The sequence below is a fragment of the Salvelinus alpinus genome, chromosome 27 (assembly GCF_045679555.1).
Source record: "Salvelinus alpinus chromosome 27, SLU_Salpinus.1, whole genome shotgun sequence".
NCBI classification, from domain to species: Eukaryota; Metazoa; Chordata; class Actinopteri; order Salmoniformes; family Salmonidae; genus Salvelinus; species Salvelinus alpinus.
Window position 1 is genome coordinate 35,849,818 of NC_092112.1, and position 13,353 is coordinate 35,863,170.

Consider the following 13,353-nt stretch of genomic DNA (forward strand, 5'->3'; position numbering starts at 1 on the left):
ATTTACCAAGGGTGACAATATTATTGGAGGACACCGTAGGTCTGGTTTGATGCTGAACAACGCTTTACACAATGTACTCCATTACCCATCCCCGCACCTTTTCCCTGGCCACTACTGGTTATGTGAGCATTTATTTCTTGTGGATTGCACCTGGCTAGGCTGCAGGATACTGTATTCTGGAAAAGTGAAAATGATTCAACCTTAGCTTGGCAAATACATTACACATTTTTCCTCAATCTTGCTCATCGTTCTATTTTGTGCCAAAAACGTAAATGCCATTTGAATCGTCTTTAGCTAGTACAGTACTTTCGTTCGGTCACGTTTCCAGTATGCGAGCGCAAGGCGGCTAATTAGAACGAGAAGGCAGGCGTGGGGGGAAGTGTACTCTGCCAATCAGACGTAGTTACTAGGCGGGCCTGAAATTTCATTCGACCAATCAAGGTTCTCCCACCTGACGACCGTCAATCAGCTGAGCCTCTTTCGGGTAGGTTCTACAATGTTGTAGCCAAAGTTTTGAACGGTAGTTCTTCAGTTAGCTAATAGCTAGTTCGATGCCTGCAATAGAGGAGTTTGTCCAGGAATGGCTATACTTTTGGCAAGCATATTTCGACTTTCAAAGTCAGAGGATTTTTATAATACGGCCTGTTAGCATAGCTAACAGTATATTTATTGCTAGCTAGATGTATTTTAGATCTTAGCAGCCTGTCTCAGTTTTACTACTTTGCTGTGGCGAGAAATTGAACTAGATAGTTAGTACAACACAACATGATATGGGCCAACGTGATATTTTATCCTACGAGACGTCGGTGAGAAGAAAAAGCAGAATTCGAACTGCCTCAACAATGTGTCGTTTGGATGTGGAGTGTGCCGTGAAAGGACCTGAACAACATGGAAATGCCATCCCTTCGTCAAGGTAATATACGTTATCCAATCAATATAATTGACTTGGTTTAGTACACCGTTTGTTGATGTTCGTAAAAAAAATAAACTCAGTTTAACTCTGCCACAAACTTCATTACTAACCTAGCTAACGTTAGCATTGCTAGCTAGCCACTTGTCTTTAGCCAAGTTATCCTGCTACTGTGTACTTCCTCTCATTTTCCTCCACAATAAGACACAACTTTAAATATATGATTTAGACATGCCAAGTAAATATCGTATATATACCTGAAACATTAGTTGACTAACTAAACTAGCTAAATTCACTAACAGTAACTAGCTAACCACATTTTTGTCGACCATAGGTAACTAACGTTAGCGCGAGTTGTATCGGTAACCAAAACGAACATTATTGTTTGAATCGATAACTGGCAGCATAATTGCTAGCCTCTGTTACTATAAGTTGAGCGACTTCCTAGTTATGTTAATCGGTTCTTAATGTATTTGCCATTGTGTAACGGGGACAAGGCGATTGTTGCGTTTTCACAACTAACGTTAACGTTAGTTCACGTTGTTCGTGTGCGCTGCTGTGTAATGTGGGATCAACTTGGCTAGCTAGTTAACTGGGGTAGCGCCAGCAAGCAACGTTGGCCGACACATCTGAGATGTGGAGTTATCTAGCTAGCACGAGCCACTTCAACATAATGGTTTTGCACTTCTGCCTGCTGGTGCATCATGTCTGACACTTGCAGATAATCGTAGCCAATATGTTTTATTAACCATCCAATTTGATTTGGCGGAATGTTAATTAGGTTTCTGCCCTACACTATGTTGTGTCTGACTTGAAGCAAGAGGTGTGACAGTAGCCGGACAGAATATATCTTATTTAGCGAAGATGCAGCATTATGCAGAAAAGCCTCTACAGTTGTTCACACATGACTTGTGCACGCACACATGCATGTCAGTAATATGAGGTCTCATGCTGTACTAGTGAAGTGGCCTTTCTGAAATGAGGCTATACAATTAATGGATTTTGTTTTTGCTCTATTTCGACACTCAGAATCTGTGAGCATCTTCATGTGACATGAGTGTCCTTAATGATGTGTAAAATCAAGCAATTATCAACGACTTTTGACAATACTATTTGTTACATCTTCTCCAGGTTATTTACTAGGAGGAGAGTGGTAATGCCTCACGTGTGTGATTTCCTCGGACACTTCAGAATGTAGGTAGGATGTTGCAGTGTTAGTTCCCCCTCGACTGGATCTACATGCTCAACCCCAATGAAATCAGTAGGTGAGGACTTCTCCGTGTCTGGAAGAGTGACTAATCTGTTACCTAATGAACGTGACTCATTTTGTCAGGGTGGTTCCGCCACCCAGTGACAAATCTGTCCATATAAAGACTTCCGCCGGAGCGGTCTGTCCGCTTAACTGTTCATTACTCTGATCCTACTCTGCTTATCAATGATTGTCTCCGCCTCCTCTTCCCTTCCACTCCCAGGCCATTATCCCCACTGCACTTCCTCGTTTCTATTCTTTCTCCTCCCACTTTGGCCCACAGCCTACCCCTCCTCGCTCTCTCTGGCCATATATCTGTTGCCTCCAGGGCTGAGAGAGAGGGGGAGTGAGTGTGTAGAATCGTGACTTCACTCATGTGCCACCGACGCAGGGAAGTCCATAGAGTGGGCAGAAAAGAGGCAAGAGACGCTGTTCTCCGTTTACAATTGGCTGACTGGTCCGTTGTTGCGTCAAGTTACAACCATTCCACATTTTCTGACGGATATTCCATATTTTAACTCAATCTTATGTCCTCCAATTTATTATCTTATTGAAAACTATTGAGTTGGCTCACATGGCTGGGTTTTCCTACTCCACATTTTTTCTTGTGTGAAAGTACCATAAAGCTTGGGACAGTCGTGCCCATGGCACATGATTCCCATGCCTGGGTAGCATTCCGGCCTCTACAGCCCCTACTCGTCTCCCCCGCATTTCACAAATTTACCTAAATGAAAAACAAAGTATTTAAGGAGAGTTGAACTGACAGTAGTGTATCAACTCCCTGGCAAAAACGTATCAAATCTTTAGTCACTGTTACTAGCCGACTACCACCCGGTACTCAACCTTAGACTGCTTCCCTATCTATGTACATAGTCATTGAACACTGGTCACTTTAATAATGTTTACATACTGTGTTTTACTCACTTCATATATGTATATACTGTATTCTAGTCATGGCTCATCTAACTACTGCTATACACACCTTTCTATTCATATACTGTCCATAATGTCTATACACACCATTATATACATTTATATTCTGGACTCTGACTTTGCTTGTTGTAATATTTCTGTTTGTTAATTTGTTTATTTTTGGGATTTACGTGTTAGGTATTACTGGAGCTAGGAACTTAAGCGTTTCTCTTTACCCGTGATAACTGAAAAATACGAGACCAATAAAATTGGATTTGATTTACTAGATTTAGTCGATAGTTTACCTGTCCACACTGAATCTTTTGAATCTTTTCTTCAACAGCCAGGGTCTACAACAGGGTTTCCAAATCTCATCCTGGGGACCCCAGGGTGTGCTTGTTTTGGTTTTTGAACTGGTACTTCACAGATGACTCAACTAATCATCAAGCTTTGATAACTTGAATAAACTGTGTGCTGCACCCCTTGGGGTCCCCAGGACAGAGTTTGGGGGAAACGCTGGTCTACAAGGTCCTAGTTTCTGCCGAGTCCCCAACAACCGGAACATCCGGTTTTCAGGGGAAATGGAAAGAGCCTGTGATGCGACTTCCTCTTTCGGATGTTAAACATGGCGAAACTGCATCTTAACTCCTCCTCCACTATTACTGGATTGGTTGAACCGTGCAGAAGAGAACCTCCCCAGACGTTTTTATTTTCTTGTCAATACCAGTATGTAGGGGATCTACACTGAACAAAAGTATAAACGCAACATGTAAGGTGTTGGTCCTATGTTTCATGAGCTGAAATAAAATAATCCTTAAGTTTTTCATGTGTACAAAAAGCTTATTTCTCTCAAATTGTGCACAAATTTGTTTTCTTCCCTGTAGTGAGCATTTCTGCTTTGCCAAGCGTGCAATTGACATGCTGACTGCAGGAATGTCCATCGGAATTGTTGCCAGAGAATCAAATTTTAATTTCTCTATCATAAGCCACCTCCAATGTTTTAGATAATTTGGCAGTATGTCCAACCGGTTTCACAACCAGACAACGTGTGGTCGAGCGGTTTGCTGATATCAGCATTGTGAAGAGTGCCCCGTGGTGGGGTTATGGTATGGGCATGCATAAGCTACGGATGATGAACAATTTGTGTTTTATCAATGTCAATTTGAGTGCACAGATACCGTGACAAAGCCTTGAGGCCCATTGTCGTGCCATTAATCCGCCACCATCCCCTCATATTTCAGTGTGATAATGCACGGGCCTGTCGCAAGGATTTGTACACAATTCCTGGAAGCTGAAAATGTCAGTTCTTCCATGACCTGCATACTTACAGACATGTCACCCATTGAGCATGTTTGGGGTGCTCTGGATCGACGTGTACGACAAGTGTTCCAGTTCCCGCCAATATCCAGCAACTTCTTACAGCCATTGAAGAGGAGTGGAACAACATTCCACAGGCCACAATCAACTAACTGCCTGATCAACTCTATGCGAAGGAAATGTCGTGCTGCATGAGGCAAACGGTGGTCACGTCAGATACTGACTAGTTTTCTGATCCATGCCCCTTTAAGGTACTGTATCTGTGACCAACAGATATCTGTATTCCCAGTCATGTGAAATCCATAGATTAGGACCTAAAGAATTTATTTCAATTAACCAATTTTCTTGTATGAACTGTAAAATCATTGAAATTGTTCCATGTTATTTTTTTTCAGTGTAGTTTCAGGTTTTTATGCCTGCTACGTTAGGTTAACAATATCCAGAACACAGTCAGCACAGGAGCAAAAAATAATAATCTGAAAGAAGCATTTGGCCAAAGTCTGCAATGGAATAAAATGAAGGATTCAGAGTAGGGGTGTCAAACTCATTCCATGGTTTTTAGTTTTTCCTTTCAATTAGGACTTAGACAACCAGGTGAGGGGAGTTCCTTACTGATTCATCAATAAAGTACAAGGGAGGCGTAAACCTGCAGACAGTCGTCCCTCCGTGCAATGAGTGTACGCATGGTTTAGAGGATATCCTTTGTCCCGTTATATTTTCACACCGCTGAACTGTGAAGGGTTTACTTGAAATTCCCTGATGCTGCACTGCCAATATCTCTGCTTCAACAGTCCTCTCTGAATCTAGGCCTATGCATCATTTGTGCACAATCCGGTCTAGACTCGGTCTCTAGCTCTGGCCTCTCATCCGGTACTGTTGCCATGGTAAGTAGGCTGTGGTGAAACTGGCTTTATACAGAGGCCCTGTATAAAGAATAGCTCACTGCCTCAACTGCTTACATATGAGAGGCACAGCTAGCTATTGCTCTGCTCATAGTCTAAGCTACAGGTTTTAATTTGCAAATGAAAATCTACGTTACAAACATGTTGTGCTAGGGAATTTTAATGGAATAAGTTTGCTTTTCAAATTTGATTTCATGTGTTGGAACAAGTTAGCGATCCAGTTAACATCGCATTTATCACCCAGGAGCTTGGGTGTAATCCATACTGGGATGCTGCCTTTCTCACTCTTGTTTTCACTGCCCAATTAATTAAATCCTGTGATTTTTGCAGAGGCATCATTGATAGGATTTGATGGACTCATTCCATTTATATACTTTTTTTGCTGCCAGACACAGGCTGCAGACTTCAGTTTCACCAGCCAATGTTTGCAGTGTAGCCTATGTCTTTCAGATACCTCAAAAGCACAGAGCAATAATCCATTCTTCAGCCTATGACTGTTTTGTGAACACCTAGCATATAGGGCAGGTTTGTAAGGAGCACTGCTCTTTGTGGTGGCGTATGCAGTTATGTAACCACTGGCCTCAGACGTGTAATTGGACCACTGCCTCCACACACAAACGTTGAAGCAACACTGCACAGTACAGCACCCTGAAGGTGGAAAATTATACGTTTAGATTAGAAGACGGCAGTACATAAAATGTATTTGAATACCAGCTATTCATTTGTTACTCATCTTTTATGTTCACTATAACTTTACTTTATTAAAAAGAGCATACTTATGTTGTGCAATGGCATTCCTTGCCACACTATCCTCAGTCATTCATTCCCATTGCTGCTGCCTCTGCTGTAGAGGAGACCAGTGTGCACTGGGACCTGAGGAGGCTGCATGCAACCAGACATCCAAGTGATGGATCAGTTGTGAATGCAGAACCGCCTACAGCACGGAGTAGGCTGCTACAGCCCGGCTTCCTGTCGACGCCCCCTCAGCGCAAACACCACACACTGATTGGAAGAGAGGCGGTGCTCCAGGAACAGGGAGAGCTCATCATATTGGCTGCATGCTGTGATCAAGGAATCACTGCAGAGGTAGCTCCTGTAATAGCTCATGTAATTATTATACAGTGTACACAGACAGTATGAGATACGGCAAATCAAAAGGTTGATCCAGTGTTTTACTTCTGCCATTTACCCAACCTATGAATGTGTGGTGATTCTGCTCATTGTGCAAATAGAGAGTGAAAGGAGATGTGATCTGGACCGCTCAGTCAGCCAGTGCTCCGTCCTCAGACATGCTCTTGGGCTGACACTCAGGCAGAATAGATGGATATGGATCGCCATGGTGACTAGCAAGTCTAGTACCGTACTCCAAACACTGCCTCATTCCCCCTGAGACGAGCGGGCCATGTGACCTACGTGCAGCGCTAACTAGCACCACAGCTCTCCCGTTCATGCTGCAGCAACCACTGACAGCCAACAGGGTTTTTCCCTCTTCCCTGTGGGATGGACAGGGTTTCAGCAAATATACAGTGCATTCGTAAAGTATTCAGACCCCCTTTTCCACATTTGGTTCCGTTACAGCCTTATTCTAAAATATATTAAATTATCTACACACAATGATGACAGTTAGGAAAGCTAAGGCTAGCTTTTTTAAGCAGAAATTTGCATCCTGTAGCACAAATTTAAAAAAAGTTCTGGGACACAAGTCCATGGAGAATAATACATGTGTGCCAAGCTTGTAGCATTATACCCAAGAAGAATCGAGGCTGTAATCGCTGCCAAAGGTTAAACAAAGTACTGAGTAAAGGGTCTGAATACTTATGTAAATGTGATATTTCAGTTTATTTTATTTTTATACATTTGTAAACATTTCTAAAAACCTGTTTTTACTTTGTCAATATGGGGTATTGTGTGTAGATTGAGGGGGGGAAGCACTATTTAATAAATTTTAGAATAAGGCAGTACGTAACAAAGTGGAAGTCAAGGGGTCTGATTACTTTCAGATATAGAATCGGCATATGCTAACGTGAGTAGATCAAATTGAAAACAATGGTCGCAGTCTCCAGTTCTTTTTGTTGTATGAAAAATAATATATTCAAACACTACAAAACACACACAAACATCAACGACATCACATCTGTTCAGACCCACATGCGCACAATCCCATCTCCAGCGCCTGCATCACTCTCTGCCACATGGCCTCAAATTGCACCATTTTGTTTCCATCACCCGCACACTTTGAACATTTTAGATAAAGCATTTGACCTTTCCGTTATCAAAAATTGAGGATTGGTTTGATTTTCCAGTTTTAAGTATGTTTTTTCCAAAGTTGATTTAAGAGAAGTATTGTCAAACCCATCGGGTATCTCAATGCACCCTCATACTATTTCTTGAAATATGCAGACAGACGGATTAAAAGTTCTTTGACATTGTAATAGTTCTGACAGACAACTTTATAACTCCGCCCTTAACTTTTGGACTTTATAGCATTCCCAGACGGCATGGATTATTGAGTCATTGTTAGTTTTACATTTGACATGCTGTTGTACTGTAGAATTTGATTTTTTAATTTTAGTTCATACTGGATTAAGTGTACATTTTCATTAACTGTAATTTCGTTAGTTATTGTTTTACCTCAGTGGACTAGACTGTAACCAAAGATGGTGGATAAATAAAGATGTCCCACTCAAGCCAAAGACCATTGGGGAAAAAATTGTCACAATTCCAGTCTGCTTAAGAGGTGGCTCTCCCGTAGGCATCATTGCATTAGCAGCTGGGTCTGTTCTGCTTAGTTTAATTGTTCCTGAAGCAGGAAAAAGGGAGCGCTTCCTCACCTCTGGTCTAACATCCTTTATTCCTTTTCCCTCTACAGGTACATGGTGGGCCGTGGTGTGAAACGTAAGCTTAGTGACTGTGAGGATCAGATGCTGGACCTGCCCTACCCCCAGCAGAGGCAGCTGGTGCTGGACCTGTGCCTGGATAAACTCCAGAGTTGCCAGCGCCGAGCTGAACCCAGCCTGCACCGCTCGGTGTTGCTGGCTAACACTCTGCGCCAGATTCAACGGGAGATGAGGCAGGAGGGAGGCCCGCATCCTGAGTCCTCCCCTCCAGCCCCCGCCACACCGCGCCACTCCCCGGATTTGCCGCCCGTGCCCTCGGACCGTCCCTCCACCCCAGTGGCCGTGCTCTCATCCTCACTGCTGTGTGACGACGCACAGTCAACCTGCACAGAGCTCCCCAAGGGACCGGGGTCGGAGGACGTCGGCAAGTCGCCGGATCTGATGTTTGGATCCTTTGAAATAACCAACTCCACCAGCTACTTGACGGACCTGCAGCTGGATGACATTTTTGAGGACATTGATACATCTATGTACGACCCGTCAGACTTCTCTGTTCTGGCCTGCCCGCCTCCCAGAGGGAGCAGCGGAGCCTCCTTGGGGAATGACTATAACCTCAAGGCATTCTCCACCTGCACCACCTCCAGCAGCACTCTGCAGATGTGTCTCAACGACCTCGACCACATCATGGAGATCCTGGTGCGCTCTTGACTGATTGGCGCCACGTCGTAGTCACAACTGCCCAGCATTTTATGAGCTGGGGGTGGGAAGAATGACTTGATTTTTTTTAATGTCTCTATTTTCATACAAAGAACTTGTTATATTTATACAAAAAGACTGATGGATACCTGCCTGATACACTTCTACTGTATGATAATGCACATTTTTGGTGGCCCGCTGAGGCCATCTTCTTTCCTATAGCAAGATGAAATTAATATGCAGGGACTTAAAGCAAGAAACACAAGTATTACCATTGAGACATATTTATACTGGATTGTTATTCACCAGTGCATTCTTCGCGGGGGGAGGAATGACAACCTGTGGAACAAGGTGATGAAAAGAACATTGGGGGTGGATTCCATTAAGTATTTCTGGAGCATTACAATAATTTATCAAGAATTAATATGAGATATGACTTATTCAATACTCACTACCTCTCTCTAAAACTAAGAGCTCTGTCTCACTATTCAAAGAGATTCATGAACTCGCCGCTTCACTAATTTTGTATTTCGATTGGTCTTGTTCCTTTAACATAGAAAACTGGTGATTGTCAATAATGCAGATTTTTAACACCAGAAAGAATGCCTTCCTGCCGATATGAATCACAAAACATAGCCGATAATTCCATGTTACACTGATGCCTTGTCCATCCATTTTGGTCATTTTAATCAGATGGTAGCGGACAACAAAATAATCAGCACTAGATTTTGATGAATATTTGTTTTGAGAATCTTGAGGATATTGCGTTGATTACTTGGAATGATCTGTGTGTTTTTTTGTAAGACTCTAGAATAGAAAATGCATGCATTTAGTGGTTTGTCTCATTGAAGAACTGTACAATTTGAGTGCTATGTATCTTTTTTCTCCACTAACGGTTGTAAGAAAGAAAAATGCAGATGCCGTCGTATCCCTCTAAAGAACATAGTGCCTATAACGGAGGATGAAGACTGGTGATGGTGGAACTGCCCACTGTGGACCCGCACATGGACACTAGCCTATGAAAAGGTGACAACCTGTGAGTTATTTCTCGAAGTAATTTATTTTTGATGTGATACTCAGTCCTGAAAAGAAGCCATTCTGCCAGGTGTGGGCACATCTGCTTTTAACCCTTCACACTCCCCTCGCCAAAGACTGACACTGCAAAAAAGAAGACCTTGGATGTCGGTGCCTCGTGCTATGGTCAAGACTACGGTGTCCTAATGTTGAGTGAAACCGTCAGCCATCCGGTAGAATCCTCATCCAACATTTTGTTCTCTTGGAATCGCCTTTTCTCTTACAACAGACTGCAGGGTTGGACTCTACTCCCAAGAAAATGCAAGTCATGGATACTGATGTAGGATCTTAATTTGATCTCTCTGTTTCAGGATAACTTTCCTGCAAATTGTATTGGGCTTAAGAAGGCTTCTGAAGTTTAATTTCCACTTTGGAATTTCAGACTTGATTTTCCCTTAAGTATCAACCCCTACAAAAATGTCCATGAATTATAATTCACATTTCTTGTTGACGCAGGATTATTTTGCTGCTGTCGCAAATTACGATCCTACATGTGTAGGTAGTGAAAGGAGTTGCGTAACAAAAGGGATGCCAGCTAGAGCCATTCCAAAAGTTACAGGATGCCATAACTCTTAAGGCGCTGATGGGACATCCCCACTAACTTTTAGCTCCTTCTGTCTAAGGGTCATACCTGTGCTGAGGGACTGTCCTGCATTGCTTGCAGGCTGTTTTCCCCCGAGACTGGAGGGGGAGGGGCAGTAGCTCATCATGTGGAGACCCTTGCTTGTGGAAAAGGCTACACAGTTTCACAACAGCTGGTATGTGTGTGTCTGTATGCCAAGCTCTGTCCCCCAAAAGGGGCCCTCTTCTTCTGTCAGCCAATAAGAATGCTGAGGGAGGGGCTTTGTCAGCCTGTATGAAAGTGAATAACAAATGTAAGCAGCTAGATACAGTTCCTTTTCTCACTGTGGTATGTGTCCTCTTCCTTGGCTCTTTTCACTGTTTATAACCAAGGGTTTGCACAATTTGACAACTTCTGTTGTCTGTTAGTTCAACACCGTGTATCCACAATTTATCATGAATCATATGACTAAAACGGAATTATCTTGTGTCTGCATTGATCCACATATTCTGAAATAGGCTGATTTTTAGATGCGAGATTGGGACACAGGCTCCCGGACTCTGTGGTGAAGCTCTCAAAGTAAACAAGTCCCTGGTGTTGCTGCTCTGCCGTTGACACACAGACCCCTCCCGTCCTTCCAAAACCCCAGCACGACTGCACACAGACCCCACCCTAAGGACGGACTCGGCCTACCCTGAACATCATAACACATGGTACAATAAAACCAAGGAGGCTTATTTATCACACCATCTGCATTCTTCAGTGGGCCCTCACTGCTGAGAGCTGTGCATCAAATGAGTTGAGAATTTCTAAGCTTTGTAAGCTTTTTTTCTTGTACATATTTGTATTTATACTTTTTCCTGTGTGATTTGTTTATTTTGATGACCGCATTGACATAATATATTGCATTTATTTAAGTAACTGGTCTGGGGGTTTTGTAGCAGAGTTCAGGACCCATTTTATTTTCATCGAAGAGGTAATATTGTGAAAACATGTCTGTAAATATTTGTTGCGGATCATGAAGAGATTGATATTTTAGATGTAACTGGGCCTACCTTTTCGTGTCTACGATGGGATTCTAACAAAGTCTAGATGAAGATTACTATGGATCAGGCAGTTGTAAAACTGGCAGCTTTTCACACTGTTTTCAGCCTGCAGACACTTTGCGAAGTTTAACCAAAATATGAAATTGGCAGTACAAGTGGTACATGTACGTTTGTATAACCAATCAATATCCCTGGATTGAGCAATGGAATAGGCTAACGTGATGGCCTGTCTAATATTCTGGCCAGTTATGTAACTCACTAGCCCTCTGGTTCTTAGATGTTTTGGAGATTTTTACCAAACGTGAAAGGACTGCAATCCCACTTTCACTCGGCAGACTCCTTAACCAACGGTCTGAATGCTTAAAATGAAGTGTGGAAAGGAGTAAATAAAGATCTGTTATAGCACATCTTTAAGTAGCCTAAGTGTTCCATTTACTTTTTTCATGTCTTCTCTGCAGTTTGCAAGGAGTTGCACTCTGTAGGGTGTTGACAAACCAATGTGAACTAATACTGATGTAGTTCTCTTGATAAAGAACAATGTCACAAAGATCTATTTGTTAGAAAGGACTTTTTAATACTGAGAGGTCGACAAACACTTCACTTGGAATGGTCTTACTAGAGTTGGAGCATTACAGAATGGACGAGGTGGAGTCCATCTTTGGGGTTTTTACCACCTGTGTGAGTGACCCTTCTGGAGTCAAGTTATTTTCAAAAACATTCTACTGAAAACCAGAATGCTTCGGGATTATCACTTTTGTCCCAAGTGCAATATGAGTGTTTTGTTGGTGATCTATATTTAGTAGAAATGTCTAACATTTGTTTTTATACTCTATGCAATACTATAGCAATTCAGTAAGTGAATAAAATGCAAAAGAGGAATGTCTTGGATTTCTTCATTTTTGTCCATATCAGTGCAGTGCAATAGTTGGCTCTTATCACTTGTGTTATGATCAGCTTTTTTTTATCAGGAAAAATACAAAAGATAATGGAACAGGAGTTTCCTGGCATCATTAGGCCAGCCAGAACAGCAGGGGAAAAACAAGACTTGTCAGTGACTAACTGCCTGCCCCCTTGTGGTCAGATCTAAATCAAATATGAAACCAGGAGTAGTGTTTTCCTCATCAGACAAGCACTGAGAAAAGAAGGGAATTCATCATAGGGAGAGAGTATTGTAATGGTTGTAAAGCATCTTGGCAGATATAAAGCCAATATTTGCGAGGATGCCAAAGGTCTAGTTCCTTTTTCATGATGCTGATCCATCTGGGGCTCCAGAGTGGCGCAGCTAAGACACTGCATCTCAGTGCTAGAGGTGTCACTACAGACCCTGGTTCGATTCCAGGCTGTATCGCAACTGGCCGTGATTGGGAGTTCCATAGGGCTGTGCACAATTGGCTCAGCATCGTTAGGGTTTGGCAGTCTTTGTAAATAAGAATTTGTTATTAATTGACTTGCCTAGTTAAATAAAATATATCTGCATCTTATCTCTTGATATGTAAGACCCACCACACAACCTTAATCAGTTTCCCCTAAATTAAGTATGAAAGCCTATCCTACATTGCAGATTCTGTTGAATATGCTGATGGACAGGAAAGGCATCAAAATGACTTGAACACATTTCTATGGTGGCTCTCTCACCCTGTGCAGAGGAAACCCTCAGAGGTAGTAACCATGGCTGATGGTTAAGGGGAAAAACTGCATCTGGATTAAGCCTCCCCTCAGACTGTGTACACCCTGGGGTGCCACTGAGGAAGTTCCCTGTTTGTAGTCAGCATTTGCAAATGCAGCATTTTCTTACAGATTCAGATTTCCTTTCAAATTCTGGTGCATCATATTGCACTCTCCCAAAAA

At 42.5% G+C, this 13,353-nt stretch overlaps 1 protein-coding gene across 6 annotated transcripts; it reads left to right on the plus strand.

Annotated features, from left to right (window-relative positions):
- The first annotated feature begins 396 nt into the window (after nt 1-396).
- Nucleotides 397-12,384, plus strand: LOC139556481 (SERTA domain-containing protein 2). Of its 6 annotated transcripts, none has more exons than XR_011671130.1 (3): nt 405-913; nt 8,160-10,655; nt 10,978-12,384. XR_011671130.1 is itself a non-coding variant. In XM_071370478.1 (3 exons), exon 3 carries the CDS (start codon nt 8,164-8,166, stop codon nt 8,833-8,835), a length of 672 nt encoding a protein of 223 aa, XP_071226579.1. In that variant the 5' UTR covers nt 774-913; nt 3,415-6,376; nt 8,160-8,163; the 3' UTR covers nt 8,836-12,384. The 6 variants fall into 6 exon arrangements, 4 of the variants coding, with proteins under 4 accessions (XP_071226577.1, XP_071226579.1, XP_071226578.1 ...); XR_011671129.1 differs by having other exon boundaries at nt 8,160-9,859; nt 10,521-12,384; XM_071370478.1 differs by adding an exon at nt 3,415-6,376 and having other exon boundaries at nt 774-913; nt 8,160-12,384.
- Nucleotides 12,385-13,353: the final 969 nt, after the last annotated feature.

Coding starts and splice junctions, on each gene's coding strand:
- LOC139556481 (XM_071370476.1), top strand. CDS start 771: ATGGGCCAACGTGATATTTTATCCTACGAGACGTCGGTGAGAAGAAAA. Junction 914..8,159: donor AATGCCATCCCTTCGTCAAG/GTAATATACGTT, acceptor TTCCCTCTACAG/GTACATGGTGGGCCGTGGTG.